This window comes from Aquarana catesbeiana, linkage group LG07, assembly GCF_042186555.1.
Source record: "Aquarana catesbeiana isolate 2022-GZ linkage group LG07, ASM4218655v1, whole genome shotgun sequence".
NCBI lineage: Eukaryota > Metazoa > Chordata > Amphibia > Anura > Ranidae > Aquarana > Aquarana catesbeiana.
Genome location: NC_133330.1, coordinates 161,824,263 through 161,848,459, shown reverse-complemented (window position 1 = coordinate 161,848,459; position 24,197 = coordinate 161,824,263). Strand labels below are relative to the sequence as shown.

Genomic DNA, 24,197 nt, shown 5'->3' with positions numbered 1-24,197 from the left:
CCAGTATGAGTGGCCACCACTGCTGACAGCCCGACACATGATTGTATTATTTCTACAGACAGCTTATGATGGGGATTTTTTCATGCAGGATGCTACTGCACTGATAATTTTTAGAGTAGCAGTGCTGTATAGGAACCATGAAAAACGTGTGTCTTTTAACTGCAGCATGAAGGTGAATGATAGAAAGCCTCTTTATACAGACGGCCAGTAGGAGTCGCTCTTAGCCATCTGAATAGCTGTGCCTTGAAAGCAGAACACCACGTGACATCAGTCCATGTTTACATTGGATAGAGTTTTGCTGTACGGAAATGAATGGAGCGATGAAGGCAGATCATAATAAAGGGACAGGGCACCGATTTCTGTATTCTGCGCATTTATGTGATCGTTGTGTGTTGATGATGTAGCTGAGGTGTATGAGTTCAGTGGTGAGCTGTTATGTCCAGGATCTGCCCTCCAGGAGAGCTGTCAGTGTGGAGGCTGCAGGATGTATGCTGAGATGATGTGACAGGCAAGTGATCGGTGATTAGATCTCATCCTCTGTCATCTGTTACGATTCCTTTTCATGTTCACACAGGAGAATTTGTCATAGAGAGCTTCTGATACTGGAATGGAACTGATTTGTCTCATTTAATTTGTTTTTCTCTAGAAACTCTCTCAAATCCTACATTCTGCTGTCATATGAGGGGCTTATTCATTCCTTGGCCTTTATAGGTTGGAACTGCGATGAATGATCACTTTATATGAGGTTATGTATGAGAGGTGAGTAGGAACAGAGCAACAAAAATATTGACATTTGTTTTATATTAAAGCTGAACTCCGGAAAGTACTCAAGACTGTATAGTGTAGATGTCCGGTAACTCCTATGAGATCTGTTTATATGAGTACCGATATGAGAACCAATATGAGTACTGATATGAGAACCAATATGAGTACTGATATGAGAACCAATATGAGTACTGATATGAGTTCTGATATGAGTACTGATAATGAGTTCTGATATGAGTACTGATATGAGTTCTGATATGAGTACCGATATGAGTACCGATATGAGTACCGATATGAGTACTGATATGAGTTCTGATATGAGTACCGATATGAGAACTGATATGAGTACTGATATGAGTTCTGATATGAGTTCTGATATGAGTACCGATATGAGAACCGATATGAGTACTGATATGAGTTCTGATATGAGTATTGATATGAGTTCTGATATGAGTACTGATATGAGTTCTGATATGAGTACCGATATGAGTTCTGATATGAGTTCTGACATGAGTACCGATATGAGTACCGATATGAGTACCGATATGAGTTCTGACATGAGTACTGATATGAGTACTGATATGAGTACCGATATGAGTACCGATATGAGTTCTGACATGAGTACCAATATGAGTACCGATATGAGTTCTGATATGAGTACCGATATGAGTACTGATATGAGTACTGATATGAGTACCGATATGAGTACCGATATGAGTTCTGACATGAGTACCAATATGAGTACCGATATGAGATCTGATATGAGTACTGATATGAGAACCGATATGAGTTCTGATATGAGTACCGATATGAGAACCAATATGAGTACTGATATGAGAACCAATATGAGTACTGATATGAGAACCAATATGAGTACTGATATGAGAACCAATATGAGTACTGATATGAGAACCAATATGAGTACTGATATGAGTTCTGATATGAGTACTGATATGAGTTCTGATATGAGTACTGATATGAGTTCTGATATGAGTACCGATATGAGTACCGATATAAGTACCGATATGAGTACCGATATGAGTTCCGATATGAGTACTGATATGAGTTCTGATATGAGTTCTGATATGAGTACCGATATGAGAACCGATATGAGTACTGATATGAGTTCTGATATGAGTTCTGATATGAGTACCGATATGAGAACCGATATGAGTACTGATATGAGTTCTGATATGAGTACTGATATGAGTTCTGATATGAGTACTGATATGAGTTCTGATATGAGTACCGATATGAGTTCTGATATGAGTTCTGACATGAGTACCGATATGAGTACCGATATGAGTACCGATATGAGTTCTGACATGAGTACTGATATGAGTACTGATATGAGTTCTGATATGAGTACCGATATGAGTTCTGACATGAGTACCAATATGAGTACCGATATGAGTACCGATATGAGTACCGATATGAGTACTGATATGAGTACTGATATGAGTACCGATATGAGTACCGATATGAGTTCTGACATGAGTACCAATATGAGTACCGATATGAGTTCTGATATGAGTACCGATATGAGTACTGATATGAGTACTGATATGAGTACCGATATGAGTACCGATATGAGTTCTGACATGAGTACCAATATGAGTACCGATATGAGTTCTGATATGAGTACTGATATGAGAACCGATATGAGTTCTGATATGAGTACCGATATGAGTTCTGACATGAGTACCGATATGAGAACTGATATGAGTACCGATATGAGTTCTAATATGAGTACCGATATGAGTTCTGATATGAGTACCGATATGAGTTCTGATATGAGTACCGATATGAGAACTGATATGAGTACCGATATGAGAACTGATATGAGTTCTGATATGAGTACTGATATGACTTCTGATATGAGTACCGATATGAGTACTGATATGAGTTCTGATATGAGTACCGATATGAGTACTGATATGAGTTCTGACATGAGTACCGATATGAGAACTGATATGAGTACCGATATGAGTACCGATATGAGTTCTGATATGAGTTCTGACATGAGTACCGATATGAGTAATGATATGAGTTCTGACATGAGTACTGATATGAGTACCGATATGAGTACCGATATGAGTTCTGACATGAGTACCAATATGAGTACCGATATGAGAACCGATATGAGTTCTGATATGAGTACCGATATGAGTTCTGACATGAGTACTGATATGAGTACTGATATGAGTACCGATATGAGTACCGATATGAGTTCTGATATGAGTTCTGACATGAGTACCAATATGAGTACCGATATGAGTACTGATATGAGTTCTGATATGAGTACCGATATGAGTTCTGACATGAGTACCGATATGAGTACCGATATGAGTACTGATATGAGTACTGATATGAGTTCTGATATGAGTACCGATATGAGTTCTGATATGAGTTCTGACATGAGTACCGATATGAGTACCGATATGAGTACTGATATGAGTACTGATATGAGTACCGATATGAGTACTGATATGAGTACCGATATGAGTACTGATATGAGTTCTGACATGAGTACCGATATGAGTTCTGATATGAGTACTGATATGAGAACCGATATGAGTTCTGATATGAGTACCGATATGAGTACTGATATGAGTTCTGACATGAGTACCGATATGAGAACTGATATGAGTACCGTTATGAGTTCTGATATGAGTTCTGATATGAGTACCGATATGAGTTCTGATATGAGTTCTGATATGAGTACTGATATGAGTTCTGATATGAGTACCGATATGAGTACTGATATGAGTTCTGACATGAGTACCGATATGAGAACTGATATGAGTACCGATATGAGTACTGATATGAGTTCTGACATGAGTACTGACATGAGTTCTGACATGAGTACCGATATGAGAACTGATATGAGTACCGATATGAGAACTGATATGAGTACCGATATGAGTACTGATATGAGTAACGATATAAGTACTGATATGAGTAACGATATGAGTACTGATATGAGTACCGATACGAGTACCTAAACAACTCCCAGAGAAGAATGGTCAACTGTTCTTGTTTTGTCTTGAAGCAGAGAAGAGCAATATCTCACATACTGTCTGGGGGTTGGGTTTTATGACAAATTAACAGAGCAGTTAACATTACAACACAATTATGAGGTACAGTGACTAATACCAGAACACATAATATTATGCACTCTTGACTTCATATAATATAACTGCAAATAACTACACATTAGGGTAGATTTACTAAAACTGGTGCATACAGAATATGGTGTAACCAAGCTTAGTAATCAATCGACTACTAACTTCAGCTTGTTCAATTAAGCGTTGGCAATAAAACCTGGAAGCTGATTGGTTACTATGCACAGCTGCACCAGATTCTGAGTGCACCAGTTTTAGTAAACCCCCCCCCCCCATTATATCTCTCCTAAACATGCAAACAGTCTTTGAAATGGGCTTAAAGGGGTTGTAAAGGTAAAAATTTTTTCACCTTAATGCATTCTATGCATTAAGGTGAAAAAACTTTTGACAGTACCGCCGCCCCCAGCCCCCCGTTTTACTTACCTGACGCCTCGAATCTTCGCTCCTCGTCCTCGTCAGCTTCATTGCAGCTCAGCCTGGTCGCTGATTGGCTGCAGTGGATGGATTGAAAGCAGCGCAGCCATTGGCTCGCGCTGCTGTCAATCACATCCGATGACACGGCGCGCCGGGGGGCGGGGCCGAGTGATACAGCGAGCGGCTATAGCCGCCGGCTGTATCACGGGAGCGCGCCCGCAAGCACTCACCACCGTGCGAGGGAGCTCGCATGAAGGTGGTAAATGCTTGCGGGGAAGAGCTGAAACAGCCGCCGAGGGACCCCAGAAGACCAGGTTCGGGGCCACTCTGTGCAGAACGAGCTGCACAGTGAAGGTAAGTATAACATGTTTGTTATTTTAAAAAAAAAAAAAAAACATCTTTACAACCCCTTTAAAGTGGCACTAAACCCATCAATTTAATTGTTTCCCAAAACAGTTATATTGAAGGTATGCTATGAATGATAACTGTTACATTTGCTTGTGAACTCAACAGAACTGTTAGACCAGGGGTAGGCAACCTTTTGAGCGCAGTGTGCCGAAAAATGTTTTCAAAGAAATTGAGCATGCCGATTTTATAACAAAAAAATGTTAACTTCACACTCTCAATCACAAAAAGGATTTTTTATAAAGTAAATGCTGTAAACTATTTGAGTAATAGTGACTAATTAACATTCAGCAAGCTCATGCCTTAGATCAGCCCCAATTCCTTTACCTCCAGTACTCAGATCAGCCCCAATTCCTGCACCTTCACACCTCATATCACTGTACCCCCTGCAAATCTTTCCCCCCACTGTACTACCCTGCGCACATGTCCCACCACTGTAACCGCCTTTCTCATCTGCCCCACCACTGTATCTACCTGCAAATCTGCTCCACCGCTGTATCCCCATGCTCTTCTGTCTCACTGCTGAACCACCTTCTCACCTGTCCTAACACTGAACCCATCTGCGCCACCACTGTAATCCGCTTTCTTATCTGCCCCACCACTGTTCCCCCTGCTCATCTGTCCCACCAATGTACCTCTTTTCTTCTCTTCCCCGCCACTGTACCCCTGCACATCTGCCCCACCTCTGTACTCCCCTGCTTTTCTGCCCCACCAGTGTAACCCCCTTCTCATCTGTACCACTACTATAACCCCCTTCTCATCTGCTCCATCACTAAACCCCCCCCCCCCCCCGCTCATCTGCCCCATCACTGTAACCCCCTTGCTCATCTTCCCCATCACTGTAATCCCCTTGCTCTTCTGTCCTACCACTGAACCCCCTTCTCATCTCTTCCACCACTGTACCCTCTGCGCATCTGCCCCACCATCGTACCCTCCTGCTGTTCTGTTCCACCGCTGTACCATCCTACTCATCTGCCCCACCACTGTACCCTCTTCTCATCTATGATATGTGTGATATGCAGAGTGGTACAAGGAAGCAGAGATGAGACACATCTACCTGTTCTGGTACACTCATCCCCGCTGATCCACCTCTCGCATCCATCCAGCCCCCGTGCTTGTATGTGATGTCACAAACAAGCATCTGGAATGGATGTGCAATGATAAGCTCAGGTCAGGGGTATTTTCTGAAGCAATGGGCCTTTATCCAAGATCGAGCCCCCTCAGCTGAGGCTTAAAGGGACACAGAGTGCTGGGGTTCAGCAGTAAGTGACGCAGAGTTCAGAGGCTGGGAGTATGTGATGTAGAGGTTGGTAGTTTTTGTTTTTTTCAACAAAGTTCCCAGAAGCTCAACAGTAATTTCACAAACTGTCACCTGATTGTGGTTTCTCAATCACAGTGAAATCCGTTATATCTGAGATTGGTAGTAGGAACCAAGCGAGTCATCTTCCACCAGATGGTGGGTGGGGCTAGCAGGACTGTGATTGGCTTTGGCAGTGGCCAATCACAGTCTTCCTCCTCCTGGAAACAGGGACCGCCCCCTAGCAAAGCTGCACCCAATCTCTTCCCTATCACAAGAGCTGACGATCGCAGCTACAGCAAAGTTAGATAACCAAAGATGTTTCCCATCTTTTACAATGTGTGGGGGCACAGTGCCTCCCCCTCAGTGCAGGTACGGCATGGGGAATTGTGAGATTGGAATGCATTAGTGTCTCACTGACACTTCCCTGCACTGCTCTGCTGATGGGGAGGGAGTCGAGTGTTGGCAAAAAAGGCTTTGCATGCCGGTTGCAGCACCAGTGCCGGGGGTTGCCTACCCCTGTGTTAGACCATCAAATGGCTGGTGTCATATTACTTTAATTGTCCCATTACATGGATTCTGATAGTAAGGCATTCTCAGTTCCACCCACTGTATTCTTTTAAAAATATGTCAAAATTAGTTTATATAGTGTGATTTATTGGTGGATAGGAGGGTTTAGCGCATTGTGGCAGTGCACACAGGGTAATGTGCATTGGGGACAGAACAGGCTGACTTAGGGTGACAAATACCACGTTTTGGATGAGGTCAGATGTCTAAAGGGGAACATTCACACATCAACTGTAGGCAGTATGGGGTTTATTTACTAAAGGTAAGTAGTCGCTTTGCCTGGGAATTTTCCTACAGCTTAATGAATGAGGTGAAGCTGTGCTGACTTCCATCATTCAATCATGCTCTAGCAAAAAATACTGTTTTTGTTTTCCTTGCATGTTATTGGGTATTCTTTGCAAAGTCAATTTTGATCATATTCACTAAGCTAAGGGAAAATTCCCTTGCAAAGTGAGCTGCCTGTTTGCCTTTAGTAAACCTACCTCTTTATACTATATGCTGATATCTGTGTCATCAGAAAACCCTACAAGGTGAAATGAACTATAGAAAATGTTATCAGGGACAAAGTTTGTCCAATGCAGTACTGAACAGTGGCTTCTGTTATTCTAGCCACTATAGGTATATTCCATGAAAAAATATACATATAGCTGGCATGGCAACATTTTTGATACAGGCATATTGTACATACAACTGAACAGATCCTGAATGTCTTAAGTATAACATAAAAGATAACTGGCTGTTTTTTCTGATCAATCATAAAAAATAAAAAGACATGTATTTCTTGCAAAGACTAGGTGCTTTATTACATGCTTTTGTGTGTGTGTTTTAAAGTGGTTGTAAACCTCAGACATGAATTATGAACACAGCATATGCCTCTATAGTGTGTTCTTGTCTCAATTAGGAGCACTAAGTGTCATTTCTCTATGCTACTTCATTCTTCTGCTATCAGCATGAATCACTTCTGACAAGTTTTCCTGACACCAAAAGAAAAATGGTGACAGGGGAGGGATCTCTAGTAGGTTGACAGCCTCAGCTCTGTTCCTGTAAGCTGTGTGGAGGCGGGCGTGTCTCTTCTCTCCAATAAGCCCTCAGTGTTCTCCTCACTGAGCTCTGCAGACTGTAATTTCAGCTCTCCACCCCTTTTTTTCTGAACTCTCATACAAGCTGTTTAAATTCTGCACTTTCAACACATGTGGAAAAGAGAAGACTGCAGATAGACTGGTACAACGTATGTAGGGGGATTTGTTTCATCTCTGTATATCACCTGAGGCCAGTCAATACAACCACTTTAAAGTCTAAATGTGGCCAAAACATAAAAATCAGCTCAAGGGACATTACTTCCAGTCAGTAGTATGTATTCCTTGTGCTGTTGTCTATTCTGTTAGCAGAAATCCTCCCTATCCATGACCCCCCTTAACCCCACACCCCCACTGTCATAATCTTCCAGTGCGGTGGGGGTATTAGAACTGTGGTAACTTTCACAAGCGCTCATCAAGAGAGTCCGACGAGTGCCTTTTCCATTCAGCTGCTCCGTTCAAATTTGACATACTACAGCTCCTATGGATGAAACAGGATCTATGAATAAATGACAGCAGATGACAGCCCTCTCCATTGAAAGATCCTGTTTCATTCATAGAATAGATCACTCATAGAGAGCCTGTTACAGCCCCTTTTATTAACCCTCATCACTCTTGAAGATTATGGCAAGGTAATGGATGGAGGAGGATTTGTGCTAACAGAAGAGGCATCAGCCTACTGACTGTAAGTTACGTTTCTTGAGCTGATTTTTCAGTTTTTTCTTTTGACTGCACTTAGGCCTTAATGCGTAAACAGTGCATGATGTCATAAGAGGGGCATATCAATTGCTGTTTTCTCACTGAAAATAATATTCACATTTCAAGATATTTGTGTGCTGTAACTTTACATTTTTTATTGTGCAGAATGCAGTTTATGCAGATGGTATTTCTTTTAAGCCTTCCACCGGTCTTCTCAAAGCTACACTCCTATGATTACTGTGTCCTTGGAGCTGGTCCTGGAGGGCTTCAGATTGCAAAGTTTCTTGAAGATTCTGAGAGGGATTATGTAGTCTTTGAAAGGAACCATAGACCTGGTAGCTTCTTTTTTGATCTTCCACGGCACCGTAAATTAATCAGCATAAACAAACAATTTACTGGCCGGAAAAACAAAGAATTTAATTTTCGTCATGACTGGAATTCTCTGCTAAGCAAAGATGAACGGTTGCTTTTTGGGAAATATTCACATGATTTCTTTCCGCATGCGGATGATATGGTCAGGTATTTACAAAATTTCAGTATTGGAATCAATGTGCGTTATGGAACAGATATCAAAAACATCAAGATAGAAACCAACCCAGAAGCATGGAATGGACATGTATTTCTACTTATGGATCAAACAGGACAACAACATGAGTGCAAGTAAGCTTAAACAAATAAAGCCTAGAAAGTCAAATGATTGAAATAATATAACTCTTATAAGTGAAGCTCTGCTATATCAGTTATTTTAATTATAATTAATTAATAAAAATAATATATATAAAAATAGATATGTAGGCTTTGAGCAGTGTGTTTTTAATATGACATGTCTTTTTTAGCTTCAATGCTTCCAGGATAAGGGTCTAGTATAAGTGAATAGAATTCCTGGCTGCTTTGTTTACAAACAGAATAAAGTGACAGGGAGCTGTCATTTTGCCAGCAATTTAACCACTTGCAGACCACCCGCCTGCAATGTACTACGAACAGGCTACCTGCATAAGCAAAGTGACGTACCCGTACATTGCTGCCTGCTTCTGGGTTTAGTGCGCCCCCCTGCCGACACCCACTGTGATTGTACACAGCGGAAGCATGTGAGCAAGTCCTGGCCAATCATTCATGGCCGTGACCTGCTGATCGGCAGTGTGTACTCCCAGCCCAGAGCCCTGTGTTGGGCTCTGTACAGGGCCCTTAAGCATACATTTAACCCTAGATGTTAACCCCTTCTCAGCCAATGTCAATAGAAGAATGACAGGTTATAGTATTAGCACTGATCACTGTGTTAGTGTCACTGGTGATGTCAGTGGCAGCTAGTCAGTTCTTCCCCCCCAGTGTCTGTTAGTGTCAGATTGTCTGCTGTACTATCGTAGTCCCATGATAAGTCCCTGATCACCGCCAATAGTTGTATAAAAAAAAAATCGAGTATACTGTATTGTTTGTAGGTGGTATAACTTTCACCCAAATATCAATATACACTTATTGAGATTTTTTTTTTTTATCAAAGAGATGTAGCAGAATACATTTTGGCCAAAATTTATGAAGAAATGAGATTTTCTTATTTTTTTTTATTGGATGTGTTTTGTAGCAGAAAGTAAAAAATATTGTTTTTTTTTTTTTTTTCATAATTTTCTTTCTTTCTTCTTTTTTGTTTGGTTATAGCGTTGCATGAGCACGCAATTACCAGTTAAAGTAGTGCAGTGCTAAAAAGCAAAAAATGGCCTGGTCATGAAAAGGGTAAAACCTTCCTGAGTTCAAGTAGTTAAACAAACTTTTTTCCTTGTAAATGTCAGTGTTGCTGTAGTAAGTTGTATACATCATATAAGACAACTCCAGTGGATGACCACACACTGGTAAATGCCAACTTCTTTATTTCATCAATTTAAAATATAAAACCACATCCCCAGCACAACATGAGAGGAAAAGCTGTTAACATGTTTCATGCCGTTTAGTGCCTAATCATAGCTGCTACGCTTAGGCATTTGAAATGCAGCTTCTCTTCTCTTGTTGCACTGTGGATGTGGTTTTACATTTTATATGGATGGAATAAAGAAGTTGGCATTTACCAATGTGCAATTACAGTATCTCACAAAAGTGAGTACACCCCTCACATTTTTGTAAATATTTTATTATATCTTTTCTTGTAACAACACTGAAGAAATGACACTTTGTTACAATGTAAAGTATTGAGTGTACAGCTTGTATAACAGTGTAAATTTGCTGTCCCCTCAAAATCACTGAACACACAGCCATTAATGTCTAAACCACTAGCAACAAAAGTGAATACACCCCTAAGTGAAAATGTCCAAATTGGGCCCAATTAGCCATTTTCCCTCCCCGGTGTCATGTGACTCTTTAGTGTTAGAAGGTCTCAGGTGTGAATGCGGAGCAGGCGTGTTAAATTTGGTGTTATCGCTCTCACTCTCTCATACTGGTCACTGGAAGTTCAACATGGCACCTCGTGGCAAAGAACTCTCTGAGGATCTGAAAAAAAGAATTTGCTCTACATAAAGATGCCCTAGGCTATAAGAAGATTGCCAAGACCCTGAAACTGAGCTGCAGCATGGTGGCCAAGCAGTTTATCCGGACAGGTTGCAGTCAGAACAGGCCTCACCATGGTCGACCAAAGAAGTTGAGTGCACGTGTTCAGCGTCATATCCAGAGGTTGTCTTTGTAAAATAGACTTATGAGTGCTGCCAGCATTGCTGCAGAGGTTGAAGGGGTGGGGGGGTCAGCCTATCAGTGCTCAGACCATACACCGCACACTGCATCAAATTGGTCTGCATGGCTGTCTTCCCAGAAGGAAGCCTCTTCTAAAGATGATGCACAAGAAAGCCCGCAAACAGTTTGCTGAAGACAAGCAGACTAAGGACATGGATTACTGGAACCATGTCCTGTGGTCTGATTAGACCAAGATAAACTTATTTGGTTCAGATGGTGTCAAGCGTGTGTGGCGGCAACCAGGTGAGGAGTACAAAGACAAGTGTGTCTTGCCTACAGTCAAGCATGGTGGTGGGAGTGTCATGGTCTGGGGCTAGATGAGTGCTGCCGGCACTGGGGAGCTACAGTTCATTGAGGGAACCATGAATGCCAACATGTACTGTGACATACTGAAGCAGAATATGATCCCCTCCCTTCGGAGAGTGGGCCGCAGGGCAGTATTCCAACATGATAACGACCCCAAACACACCTCCAAGACGACCATTGCCTTGCTAAAGAAGCTGAGGGTAAAGGTGATGGACTGACCAAGCATGTCTCCAGACCTAAACCCTATTGAGCATCTGTGGGGCATCCTCAAATGGAAGGTGGAGGAGCGCAAGGTCTCTAACATTCACCAGCTCTGCGATGTCGTCATGGCGGAGTGGAAGAGGACTCCAATGGTAACCTATGAAGCTCTGGTGAACTCCATGCCCAAGAGGGTTAAGACAGTGCTGGAAAATAATGGTGGCCACACAAAATATTGACACTTTGGGCCCAATTTGGACATTTTCACTTAGGGGTGTACTCACTTTTGTTGCCAGCGGTTTAGACAATAATGGATGTGTGTTGAGTTATTTTGAGGGGACAGCAAATTTACACTCTTATACAAGCTGTACACTCACTACTTTACATTGTAGCAAAGTGTAAATTTATTCAGTGTTGTCACAAGAAAAGATATAATAAGATATTCACAAAAATGTGAGGGCTGTACTCACTTTTGTGAGATACTGTATCCATTGGAGTTGGGTGCTGCAGTGATGAGCTGGACCTGCACTTGGACTGTGTGGTACAAGCTGCTCATGGCACCACATGGAGCGGTACTTTCTATTATAAAAACAATACAGATGCGCCACTTCACAGGCAGGGTGAGGGCATCTCCCAGATATAATATTTAATGAAGTTTTGCATTTTTATTGTTTCACTTTAAGCATTAAAATCACTTCCCTCAGCCATACAAAATTTTTAAATTTTTGCTTTGGTAAATATTCCCCATGGCAGTACCCAGCATCCCGTGCCATTTGACAGTTCCCTGTCTTTTAAGCTAGAAAATAGTCAGAACAGTTGTTTCACATTTGGTTCCCACTGAATTTTATTGGGGTTCGGAATTGGCACCCTAACTTTAGCCATGTTCCCTGAACCCTGCTCAAACTGAACCCGGGTATGTTCACCTCATCAGTAGTACTGATGTCACTGTTGTAATATATAACACAGCTACCGTGTCTTGTATTAAAGTATGATTTATTTCCCAGTGCTAATACATACCTACTGGTATACTATGCTCACACAAAGATATGCATGTAATAATATTTGCTTGTTTTTATATGTATTTATGAATAATTAACTTTTTGTTGATTTTGTCAGTGTGGATTATCTGTATAATTGTTGGTTTCTTACTGTCTGTTTCAGTGTTTTGTTGGTGGCCAGTGGCTTATCTCTGCCTAATGTGGTAAACTTTCCTGGTGCAGAATATACGGAGGGTTATGAGACTGTGTCTGTAGACCCTCAGAATTTTACGGGACAGAGTGTTCTTATTCTGGGGCGTGGGAACTCTGCATTTGAGACAGCTGACAATATCCTGGGATATACCAATTTTATACATATGCTTGGTCGCTCAAGAGTTCGTCTTTCTTGGTCTACACACTATGTGGGGGATTTAAGGTGAGTGAATAAAATGTCATTAAAGTGGATGTAAACCCAATGTCATCCTTTCTAAACTACTGCAATAGGGGTTATCTATAAGGAAATACACGCCTCCTGTATGTATCTTTACCTGTCAAATGTCTCCCCTCTGTCTGTTATTAGACCCGAAAAACTGCATATTCTGTGGGTGGGTCTGTTGTCTGGAGCTCGGTGGGTGGAGTCGTGATGTCAGTAGACTCCCCGCCCACCTCTACACTCCCCTTGTCAATATGCATTTTCTCTGTGTATTTCTAACACTGAACTTCTGCTGAACTTCTGCTATGATCTCTAACATCCAGTGAAAAGACAGGAAAGTAACCACATGACTTCAGCATGCCAAATCATGGTGAGGTGTGGAACAGCCAATCCTTGCAGAGCCTGCTGAAGAAAGGAGTGGGGGAGGGAATTTAAAAATACTGCATGTCTCTTAGGCTAATACTTGAGATGTAACTCACCTGTCACTCACAGCAAGGGGGAGTATTTGACAAAGTTTTTCTCAGTTTGTCAAGAATTGTCTCACTGAACAATAAAAGAGGATTGCTCAGAGATGGATTAACTCTGTGTGGCAAGACTGGGCTCAAATGATAGCAAATCTTATACTCTACAGTATGATAAAAAAAAAAAATCGGGTTTACATCCACTTTAAGTAAATAACTGAACACTTTTACTAATTGCAGTGTGTAATAATGTACAGAAATCACAACTTTTTTCCATGGCAGTCATAGATAACAGAACCTTCCAAAAAAAATTCTTCTTTTGTGCTTCTTTCTGCAGAGCTATTAACAATGGACTTTTGGACACATACCAGCTGAAGTCCTTGGATGGGCTTTTAGAAGGCGATATATCTGACCTGGCATTAGTCCGCGATGGGTCTGGGAAACTCTACATAACCCATAAGCATTATCTAAAAAATGCTATTAACTCTACAAATAATGACACAATTAATCCTCCTACCTTGCTTCCAAAGGATGATCTAGATAACTTTGCAGCTCGAGAACCATATGACCGTGTCATTCGTTGCTTAGGATGGAGATTTGATTTCTCAATATTTGATAAGTAATAAAGAATTATTTCTTCTCTTTATTGATACAGAGCAGGATATAAAAAACATTGTGTGTTTATTTTTTATAAATATATCCTACACACACTCTTCACTGGTTAGAAAGTGACAGCATTTTTAATATCAATCAATTCTAAAATGGCTTGTGTGGCAATTTTGTATACTATTTTTCCATGAAAATGGAATTCCCCTTTAAAACATTTAGATATGAACTATATCTCCCTGGCACAAGAAGTTATATAATGTGTGATTTCTTTGAATTTGCTTAATTTATTTTTACAAATTGTATTGTAAAGGTAAACACTTATTTTTTGCTATAGTATGATGTAGATTGAAACAGATAACATAGATTGATGCGCTCTGATACAAAGTTCAATCAATGTGAGAAAGTCACGTGTCAGTGATGTAACGCGTGGGAGGAGCTTAGGACACAGTCTGCTGAATTCATTGTATCAAGCAGCAGCAGCTTGCGCACCAAGCCTTGTCCCTACAAGCCAGCTGAGATCTGCTTATCTGCATGCCTAAAACAAGTCAGGCACACGTGAGTTTATCACTGTGCTGTTTTGCCTGTGAACTTTTATTGTAACAATATTGCGCAATGTTTTCTCTCTTTGTTTATTTTACATAAAACCACTTGATACTGAGAAAATTACCATTCATTGTGGCTGTGGAAGAAATAGCTCAGAGGGTGAACAGATAAGTGCTGCAGGTGTCCAGATGTCCCAGATTGCTGGGGATTGAGCTGTCGCCTGTTACTTATCCTATCTCATGAATTTAATCATCTATATTTAATCAGATTCTATTGGCACTATTTATCTATTTATACTCATCAATTGTATATGTATTGCACCTTTATAAGCATATCATTTGTTTATTTTTTATTACGGAGGATTCAACACTTATCACAGGGAATGTATCTAATTTGTTTATTTATTGGCACTAATTTGGATTGATTACTATTTGCAAACGCATTTTTAGTATAGCTATACACAATTGTTGCGTAGTTTTACTTTGGAGATATCGCACCACTTCCAGTGGATTTGCATAACTGGAGGAACACAGTTTTTAAATATTTGCGATTTTTTCATATATTTGCGATTTTATGTATATGCGATTTTTTTAGCGATTTGGTAGCAATTTTTTTCACATTGGTTTTTTAGCACAAAAAATTATTTTCTCACATTGATTGAACTTTGTATCAGAGCGCATCAATCTATGTTATCTGTTTTAATTTTTAGGGGATTCTGACCACTATATAATTGATAGTAGCTTGATATCATTGTCAATCTAACAATTTTTTATTTAATTAATTGCACGTGCATTCACATACATTTGATTTACACTTATTTGATTGTATATGTCACGCTAGAACATTATTGCGCTTGGTGTTTTTGTTTATTTACATGATGTAGATTGGCAATGGTAAACATTTATAGACAGCTTATTATATTTGCGTATTTTTGTGCAATAACTTACAAGCTTTAAAGTTCAACTGAACCCTTGTTATTTATTACTGTGATGCAACCATGTGATGCATATACAGTAATACATGAAGAGCTTGTTTACTTCTTTTTTTGCACTACTAAGTACAGCAGCAAGGGTTAAAATACCCTGTCAAATAGTGTTCCAAGTTATAGTGCTGCTCCGGAAATAAATGTGCTGTTGATTAGAGCCGTGTTCCTGCAGGCATGTCAGGCCTCTGGAGAGTCAGACTGCTACTGTGTGTCAGAGAGCCACGGTCAGACTCTCCTATGCCCTGGCAGCACAGAGTATTTTTAAAAAAAGTAGTAGTTTAACAAAAAATAAAGTAAAAAGACCTCTATATGTATTACTGTATATGCAGACTGGCTGTGTTAGCGTAATGAAAAACTAGGATTCAGTTGAGCTTTAAACATTTAGAAAGCAACATGCTGCTGAACCACAAGTAGGTGTGATGCTGCTTTCCAGAATACTAAACACCATTTATTATAACTTGCGCATTGCTTGTAGATTATCCATTTGTTCAGGTTCTAGCGCCTTTCCTGTGGTTTCAAACTCCCATGGGCATACATGCAGCTTCCATGAATATGTGTGCAGATGGCGGTACCTTCAGGTGTGTGTAGGTGCTTAAAAAAGCCTAAAATGGAGAGATGCAACTCTTGTTGGACCTCAGGTACTAGAGTACCCGTTTGTGGATTTCCAGGGCCACACATCTGGTGCTGGGAGTATCCTGCCATCTGCAGGACAGATTGGGGAGGACAATGGTGTCAGTAGATGAAGTGGTGGGCATTTGTTTGAAGAACAGAACACTTCATTTTAATTAATTGGGGACACTGGTGCATGGGGACCTTTTTGGTAAACATGTGTAAAGGGGAGCTTTTGATGCGCTGTTTAGTGTAGTGTAGTGTAGTAGAGATTTCAGTTGGATTTTGCCTGCACAACTGAATGTCCTCTAATGTGCATTTTCAGGCTTCGGCAACCTCCAAACAAGCTTTAGCACATTTCATTATAGGTGGTGTACAATATAACATTGAAAATGACAGATATATAGATAAGTTCACTTGCTTAACAATATATATTTTATCACATTTTATTTGTGCTATTCATTTATATCATGTAAACACATTCTGTAGAATTTTACAAACTGTTACAGAACTCTTCTCTGCCATTAAGAGAGTTTCTACATGAAGTAAACATACATGCAGTTAGTGTCCCTGGTGTCAATTTTAACCTGAAGCACATTTACTACATGTATTATTACTCTCAGTTATTAGTATGTCTGTTTTTATGCTTTGTAGTTAAAGACTTTTGTCATATTATGTTTGTTATAAGATATTGTATCTGTTCTTCAGGTCTATTAGACTAAAGTCTGGTATTGGCCTAAAGAAAAAATATCCCTTGTTAAATGTGAACTATGAAGCGAGACATACTCACGGTTTGTTTGTGGTGGGTACTGCTAGCCATGGTATTGACTTTCGCAAATCATCCGGTGGATTTATCCATGGTTTCCGTTATACTGGTGAGCAAATTGACTTTGTTGTTTCTTTTACTGATTTCTTCACTTAAAACATACAGGTATATTTATAAAGCAGTGACTGTGACATTCAACAAACATTCACTGCAGGTTAAATCACAACATGTTAACTTGTACTTTACATTTTTTTAAACATGTTTTACATTTTTACACATTTTTTTCAAAGACAGAAGTATGTGTGTTTGTAAATATAACAATTTTTTATAAGGGTCAGTCTGCCTAAAACTAATTTTTGATGGATACTGGAGAGTTAAACTACCTGATAAGTGTATTTTGCCAGGGTCTGCATATTTGTTGTGACCATTATGAGGGGTTCCCACTTTCCTTATTGAATGCAGCAGGAGTTTCTGGAGCATGCAAAGGTGGGTGGGAACACCCAACCCTTACCTGGTAGACTCCCTATAAAAAACAAAAGCATTCTAAGAAAAGTCACATAATTATCAAGGTAAGAGTAATACTGTTTTATAGATATTGTTAGGTTGCAGGTTGGTAAAAGTCTACTCATTTAAATGGGTATATAGTGCATCCAGAAAGTATTCACAGTGCTTCACTTTTTCTTCATTTTGTTATGTTACAGCTTTATTCTAAAATGGATTAAATTCATTCTTTTCCTCAAAATTCTAAAATCAATACCTCATAATGATAACGTAAAAGAAGTTTGTTTGAAATCTTTGCAAATTTATTAAAAATTTAAAAAAAATCCCATGTACATAAGTATTCACAGCCTTTGCTCAATACTTTGTTGAAGCACCTTTGGCGCCAACTACAGACTCAAGTCTTTTTGAGTATGATGCTACAAGTTTGGCACACCTAATTTTGGGCAGTTTCTCCCATTATTTTTTGCAGGGCCTCTTAAGTATCATCAGGTTGGATGGGGAGCGTCGTTACAAAGCCATTTTCAGATCTCTCCAGAGATGTTCAATTGGGTTCAAGTCTGGGCTCTGGCTGGGCCACTCAAGGACATTCACAAAGTTGTCCCGTAGCCACTTGTTATCTTGGCTGGGTGCTTAGGATCATTGTCCTGTCAAAAGATGAACCTTTGCCCCAGTCTGAGGTCCAGAGCACTCTTGAGCAGGTTTTCATCAAGGATGCCTTTGTACATGGCTGCATTCATCTTCCCCTTGATCCTAACTAGTCTCCCAGTTCCTGCTGCTGAAAAACATCCCCACAGCATGATGCTACCACCACCATGCTTCACTGTAGGGATGGTATTGGCCAGGTCATGAGCAGTGCCTGGTTTGCTCCAGACATGACGCTTGCCATTCAGGCCAAAGAGTTCAATCTTTGTTTCATCAGACCAGAGAATTTTGTTTCTCATGGTCTAAGAGTCCTTCAGGTGCCCTTTGGCAAACTCCAGGTGGATAGTCATGTGCCTTTTACTGAGGAGTGGCTTCCATCTGGCCACTCTACCATACAGGCCTGATTGGTGAAGTGCTGCAGAGATGGTTGTTCTTCTGGAAGGTTATCCCTTCTTCACAGAAAAACGATGGAGCTTTGTCAGAGTGATTATCGGGTTCTTGGTCACCTCCCTAACTAAGGCCCTTCTCCCCCGATCGCTCAGTTTGGCCGTGCAGCCCGCTCTAGGAAGAGTCTTGGTGGTTCCAAACTTCTTCCATGTACAGATGATGGAGGCCACTGTGCTGCAGAAATTTTTCTGTACCCTTCCCCAGATCTGTGCCTTGATACAATCCTGTCTCGGAGGTCTACAGACAATTCCTTGGACTTCATGGCTTGGTTTGTGCTCTGACATGTACTGTTAACTGTGGGACCTTATATAGACAGGTGTGTGTCTTTCCAAATCACGTCCAGTCAACTGAGTTTAACACAGGTGGACTCCAATCAAGTTGTAGAAACATCTCAAGGATGATCAGTGGAAACACGATGCACCTGAGCTCAATTTTGAGTTTCATGGCAAAGGCTGTGAAAACTTACAGTATGTACATGTGATTTTTTTTTTTTTTTTTTTTATGAATTTGCGAAGATTTCAAACAAACTTCTTTCACACTGCCATTATGGGGTATTGTTTGTAGAATTTTGAGGAAAAGAATTAATTTAATGCATTTTGGATTAAGGGTGCCCACTTGGAAAAAGTGAAGCACTGTGAATAGTTTCCAGATGCACTGTATACTGCACGATTCCTAATTTCGAATAAAAAAAGCTTAGTTCCATGCGCAGGCATAAACATAATTATACTACTTATAAGTACAGTACCACTATAACATGAAAATATATCTGTTCTTCTAGCTCAGTCTGTCCATCGGTTGACTGAAAATCGTTACCATAATATTCCATGGCCAGCAACTCGTTACCCCATCTCCCATCTCCTGAATTTACTGGTCAAGCGTATGAACGAAGGATCGGGTATTTACCAGATGTTTGAAACCTTAGCCGATTTCATTCTTCTCGGGGAGTAAGACATTTTTTAATGAATGTATGATTGAAGTTATTTGTGGGTTGCAATGTTTATTGTAAGTATCACAGTACAAATTTGATTGAACATATGGGGATTTGGATCAGGAGGTACCACTGTTGAGAATCCAGAAAGAAAGAACTCCCCACTTAGCATCAGATATTAGAAGAAAAGCTTTGTAATCAAGGAAGAATACTTCTTTAATTCATAAAAAAATCAATCAGAATTCACTGTGATAAGGTTATTCAGAACATGATGGAGTTTGAGAATGAATGCCAAGAATTATCACTCTGTATTTTAAGGTCTAATGAGCAGGGCCCTTCTATCCTTTCTGTATTTAATTGTATTGTAACTGTACTGTGTCCTCCTTATTTTGCAAAGCAGAGTGCAAACTGTGTTGGCACCATTTAAATCCTGTATGATAATAATAATAAGACTGCGTGTCTCCCAAAAGATCTTCTGACCCTAATACATGCTTATGTTACATCAGAGATTGCAATGCACACTACCTATACCTTCCAAAGAAAGATCTTCAGTTGGCGCTGATTGCAGCAGCCAGAACATTAAAATGGACCTAATATCAGATATTTTTTTTGTTTAATTTATGTTTGTGCTTTACTATGTAATGTATAAGGATAACATTTACTAGTGTTTGTTACCTCTCACCAAGAGTACATACGCTCCCTGATAATGCCAGATGGTTCCGATCTGTGTGTTGTGGTGCTCTGCCATTCATGTGCCTTCACTAAACAACTTGCCTCTACCCTGATTCATTGGGGTGTGAGGGCTCTTGAGAGGAGTACTAAGGCAGGATGCTGAGACGTTTCCAGGAAACTTTGTACAGTACCCTCCTGGCCCTTCCCACCGGCCATGCTCTGCCTATATTGCATAGAGAAACACTGAGGCTACTTTCACACTGAGGTGCTTTACAGGCGCTACATCACTAAAAATAGCACTTGCATTGCGCCTGTAAAGAGCCTCTCCTGTCGCTCCAGTGTAAAAGCCCGAGGCCTTTTATACTGGAGCGGTACGCTTGCAGGACAGTAAAAAAAGTCCTGCAAGCAGCATCTTGCTCCTAAAGCGCCCCTGCCCATTGAAATCAATGGGGCAGCGCCGCCAAGGGTTTTAACCCTTTTTCAGCCACTAGCAGGGGTTAAAACCACCCCGCTAGCGGCAGAATAGCGCCACTAAAACGACAGTATAAAACAAAAGATTTGCCCCGGGACTTTAAATGGAGTGGGTACCGTTTCCACCAGTAAACATAACAGTAGTAAATAGAGTATAAGGTTTATTCAAGTAAAATTGTTTACATGCATAGATAAACACCAACAGTTACCAATTTAAAAAAAGATACATAAACAAGAGATATTGGTACATAGCTGTTATGGCAGTCATAGTACACGGGCATCATACTACCCGACTAGTTTCACGAGATCCAGCTCGCTCTTCAGGGGTGGATGTGTGTAACAATGTACCTAGGATGAAAAAAAGTATATATTTTTGGCAATATGGCACAGTATTGATTATAAAGGTACAGGGTAGGAGGGGTCATAGGTCCCCATACTTACCACTGAGCTTGACCATGGCTAACAGGTGTGCAGCTCCAAGACGGCAGCAGCAGGTGCCTCACCAGGGAGCTGAGGGGGCGGAGTCAGATGGGACCCGCCAGGGGCCAAACGGAGAGCAGGCATGGCATGGGTGTAGTAATGTATCCCAAGAGACCTCGTTGGTCCATAAAGAGTATAGGCTGTGAACATAAGTATGTTTGTCAGGCATCTAAAGTAATAAAGTAGAATCAACAAGTATTGGCATAAAGATATGTATGCATGAATGAAAGGCCTGGGCCAAAGATGGTAAGGACATGGAGATGATAAGAAACATAGGATAACAGAGGGATACTGACGGGTGGCTAGATAGGAAAGAAAAGAGAGGAGAGAGAGGTGAAATGTGATTGTGCAGGAGTGGTGTAATGATGTATCCCTAGAAACCTTGTTAGTCCATAAAGAGTATAGGCTATAGACATGGGTATGTTTGTCAGGCATCTAAAGTAGTAAAGTAAGATCAAATGAGTATATGCCTAAAGACATGTATATATAAGTAAGAGACCTGAGTCAAGGATAGTAGGGACATGAAGATGGTGGAAAACATAGAATAGCAGAAAGATACTAGCAAGTAACCAGATAAAAGGGAGAGGGGAGAGAGGTGGATTGTGAATTGTGTAGTAAGATGTAAAATAAATAAAAAAAAATAATAAAATAAAAATAAGTTCTCAAAAAATGAACTATGTATGGGATGTGCAAGTGTGCCTAAATGTAGTAACTATCAAAAAGTGAATATGGTAAGTACCTGAGTATGGTGAATATCTTGAGTATAAGTGTAATGAAACACAGCAGGCAACCTCCACAGCTGTGTGTGTCCTCAGTGAAGAGTGAAAACAACAGTAAAGCGGCGCTAAAAATAGCGCCGCTTTATCGCCGACGCCCACCCGCCCCATCGTGAAACTAGCCTTAGACATAGTGATGACTATGCTGTGTCCAAAATATGGCATGTAATGAAAATAGAAAAGTTTGATTCAAAAATGTCAGGAGCAATCAGGGAACCATCATTAACCCCTTTGCTACTATGAGCACCGTCCAATTTTTCCATTGTTTACATACGCTTATAAGTAGGGGTGCAACGGATCGTCATCGATCTATGATCCGATCCGCGGAGGTTGATCCGTACGGGACACCCGCGATCCGCGGATCGCTCTGTGGCCTCGGCCATAGGAAAGGCCGCGGCTTTGTCCTAGCTCCGGAGCGGCGGCCATCTTGGTACACCCGGCGGCCGTTTAGCACGTGATCTCTCCCCTCTGTGTACTGATCTGTACAGTGGAGGAGAGAGATCGGATGGCAGCAGTGCCAATACTCTGCAATGCCCTGCCAATACACTGCAATGCCCTGCCAATACACTGCAATGCCCTGCCAATACTCTGCAATGCCCTGCCAATACTCTGCAATGCCCTGCTGCAATACCCTGCCAATACTCTGCAATACCCTGCTGCAATGCCCTGACAATACTCTGCAATACCCTGACAATACTCTGCAATGCCCTGCCAATACTCTTCCATGCCCTGCCAATACTCTGCCAATAGTCTGCCATACCCTGCCAATACTCTGCCAATATACCCGCCAATACTCTACCAATATACCCGCCAATACCCTGCCAATATACCCGCCAATACTCTGCCAATAGGGAGATTGTGGATATTACAGTGGGGGAGATTTTTTTTTGTTGATCCGATAATGATCCGATCCGTGACTCCTTATCCGAGGAACGATCCGAACCGTGAGTTTTTTGATCCGTTGCACCCCTACTTATAAGACTTGAGAGCCATGTACTTTCTGAAAGTACAGGACCCTAAAGCAGCCCATACATGGAGCAAATTTATTTTCCTGCAACCACGGGTTGACAGGGGAATTAGTTCCGCGGAGCCATTGTATTCTCCCAGTGGGGGGGCTGTCCCCACCCGGAGAAGACAGTGATTATTATAGTGGCTATAATAGCTATAGGCTCTCATAAATTTACAGGAGTTAGGATTGCAGAGACACTCTGATGGGAGGAAGATCCTGCAGACAGAGGACCCTCATGGGAGAAAGAAACTGTATTTTAGGCATATTATATATGAGGATCTGTGGAGTTCAATATCCAGAGGGAGAGGTAATCAGGAGGTGCGGTGATGGTATTTATGGACTGAGTTTGTACATTAACGCTGATTAATCCTGATTGGTGTGGAACACTCTAGGACTCATATGGTGTAGTTCACTTTTAAAGGCACACAAGGTGATATTCACCTGAGAAGCGCTGCTAATGCTATTAATGAAGAGGATTTAAGGCATATGATAATATGGAATATATATATATATACATGTCTATATGTCTTCTATATGGTAACTGCATACAACAATCATCATTTTTTTCTTTTTATTTCCAGGGACGCCAACACATTTGAATATTTAGAGGAATTGCCAGTAGGCATTCTTCCCATGTTTGAGAAAAGCACTGGCAGGAAGGTATACAGCGCAGGTTTTTTTGTCCTTATTATGGAATATGGAAAGAATTTTTCAGGAGCAGACAAAGACGTCTTTCACTACAATCGTGCTATAGGAGATGCAAAAGCAGCATGGCGTTCCAACTTTCTTCATCCTGTGATATATTTTTACAAACAATTGCCAACAGGTAATGAGAGCTTTGACATTGCTTCTGTGATTTGAAAATTTTATTTTGCTTCTGTTAACTCAAAAGGTGAGGACATGGCATGTAATTCCTGCACAAACGTGTGTACTTTAAAGTGACCCTACTTACCTTCCCTTTACTCCCCCTGCTACAGTGCTAGAGAAAGTAAAATGCCTGGTATAAATAGTGGTAAAGGTAAGAGAAACACTCCTGATATTTCCAGGCAGTAAACTCTGCCCTTTGGCAGACTACTATATATAGGCTTTTATAGGAATAGGCTCAATGTTTCTGTTTAGTCATACCTGAGAGCATTTAAAAAACAACCTTTTAATATGTTATGTTTTTAAAACCTTTTATGTTTAACATCTCTGAAGGCATGCAGTGTATACAAAAAAGGTTACAAAGTGTAGATATACAAGCAAAACCATTAGAGTATTTGAAAATAAAAGTGTATTCAAATTCAAATCAAGATTCGTATGTTTTCTACCAAAAGCACCTAGA

The 24,197-nt window shown here is 40.6% G+C and overlaps 1 protein-coding gene across 1 annotated transcript in view; it reads left to right on the top strand.

Annotated features, from left to right (window-relative positions):
• Window positions 1-265: 265 nt before the first annotated feature.
• FOXRED2 (FAD dependent oxidoreductase domain containing 2) overlaps window positions 266-24,197 on the top strand; it is a 39,681-nt gene continuing 15,749 nt past the window's right edge. Inside the window, exons 1-8 of the mRNA XM_073592819.1 lie at window positions 266-508; window positions 647-759; window positions 8,514-9,008; window positions 12,726-12,977; window positions 13,773-14,054; window positions 16,890-17,056; window positions 19,316-19,481; window positions 23,455-23,699. Of these exons, the coding sequence (XP_073448920.1) occupies window positions 728-759; window positions 8,514-9,008; window positions 12,726-12,977; window positions 13,773-14,054; window positions 16,890-17,056; window positions 19,316-19,481; window positions 23,455-23,699 (1,639 nt within the window). The 5' untranslated portion in view covers window positions 266-508; window positions 647-727. The remainder of the gene's footprint in view (window positions 509-646; window positions 760-8,513; window positions 9,009-12,725; window positions 12,978-13,772; window positions 14,055-16,889; window positions 17,057-19,315; window positions 19,482-23,454; window positions 23,700-24,197) is intronic.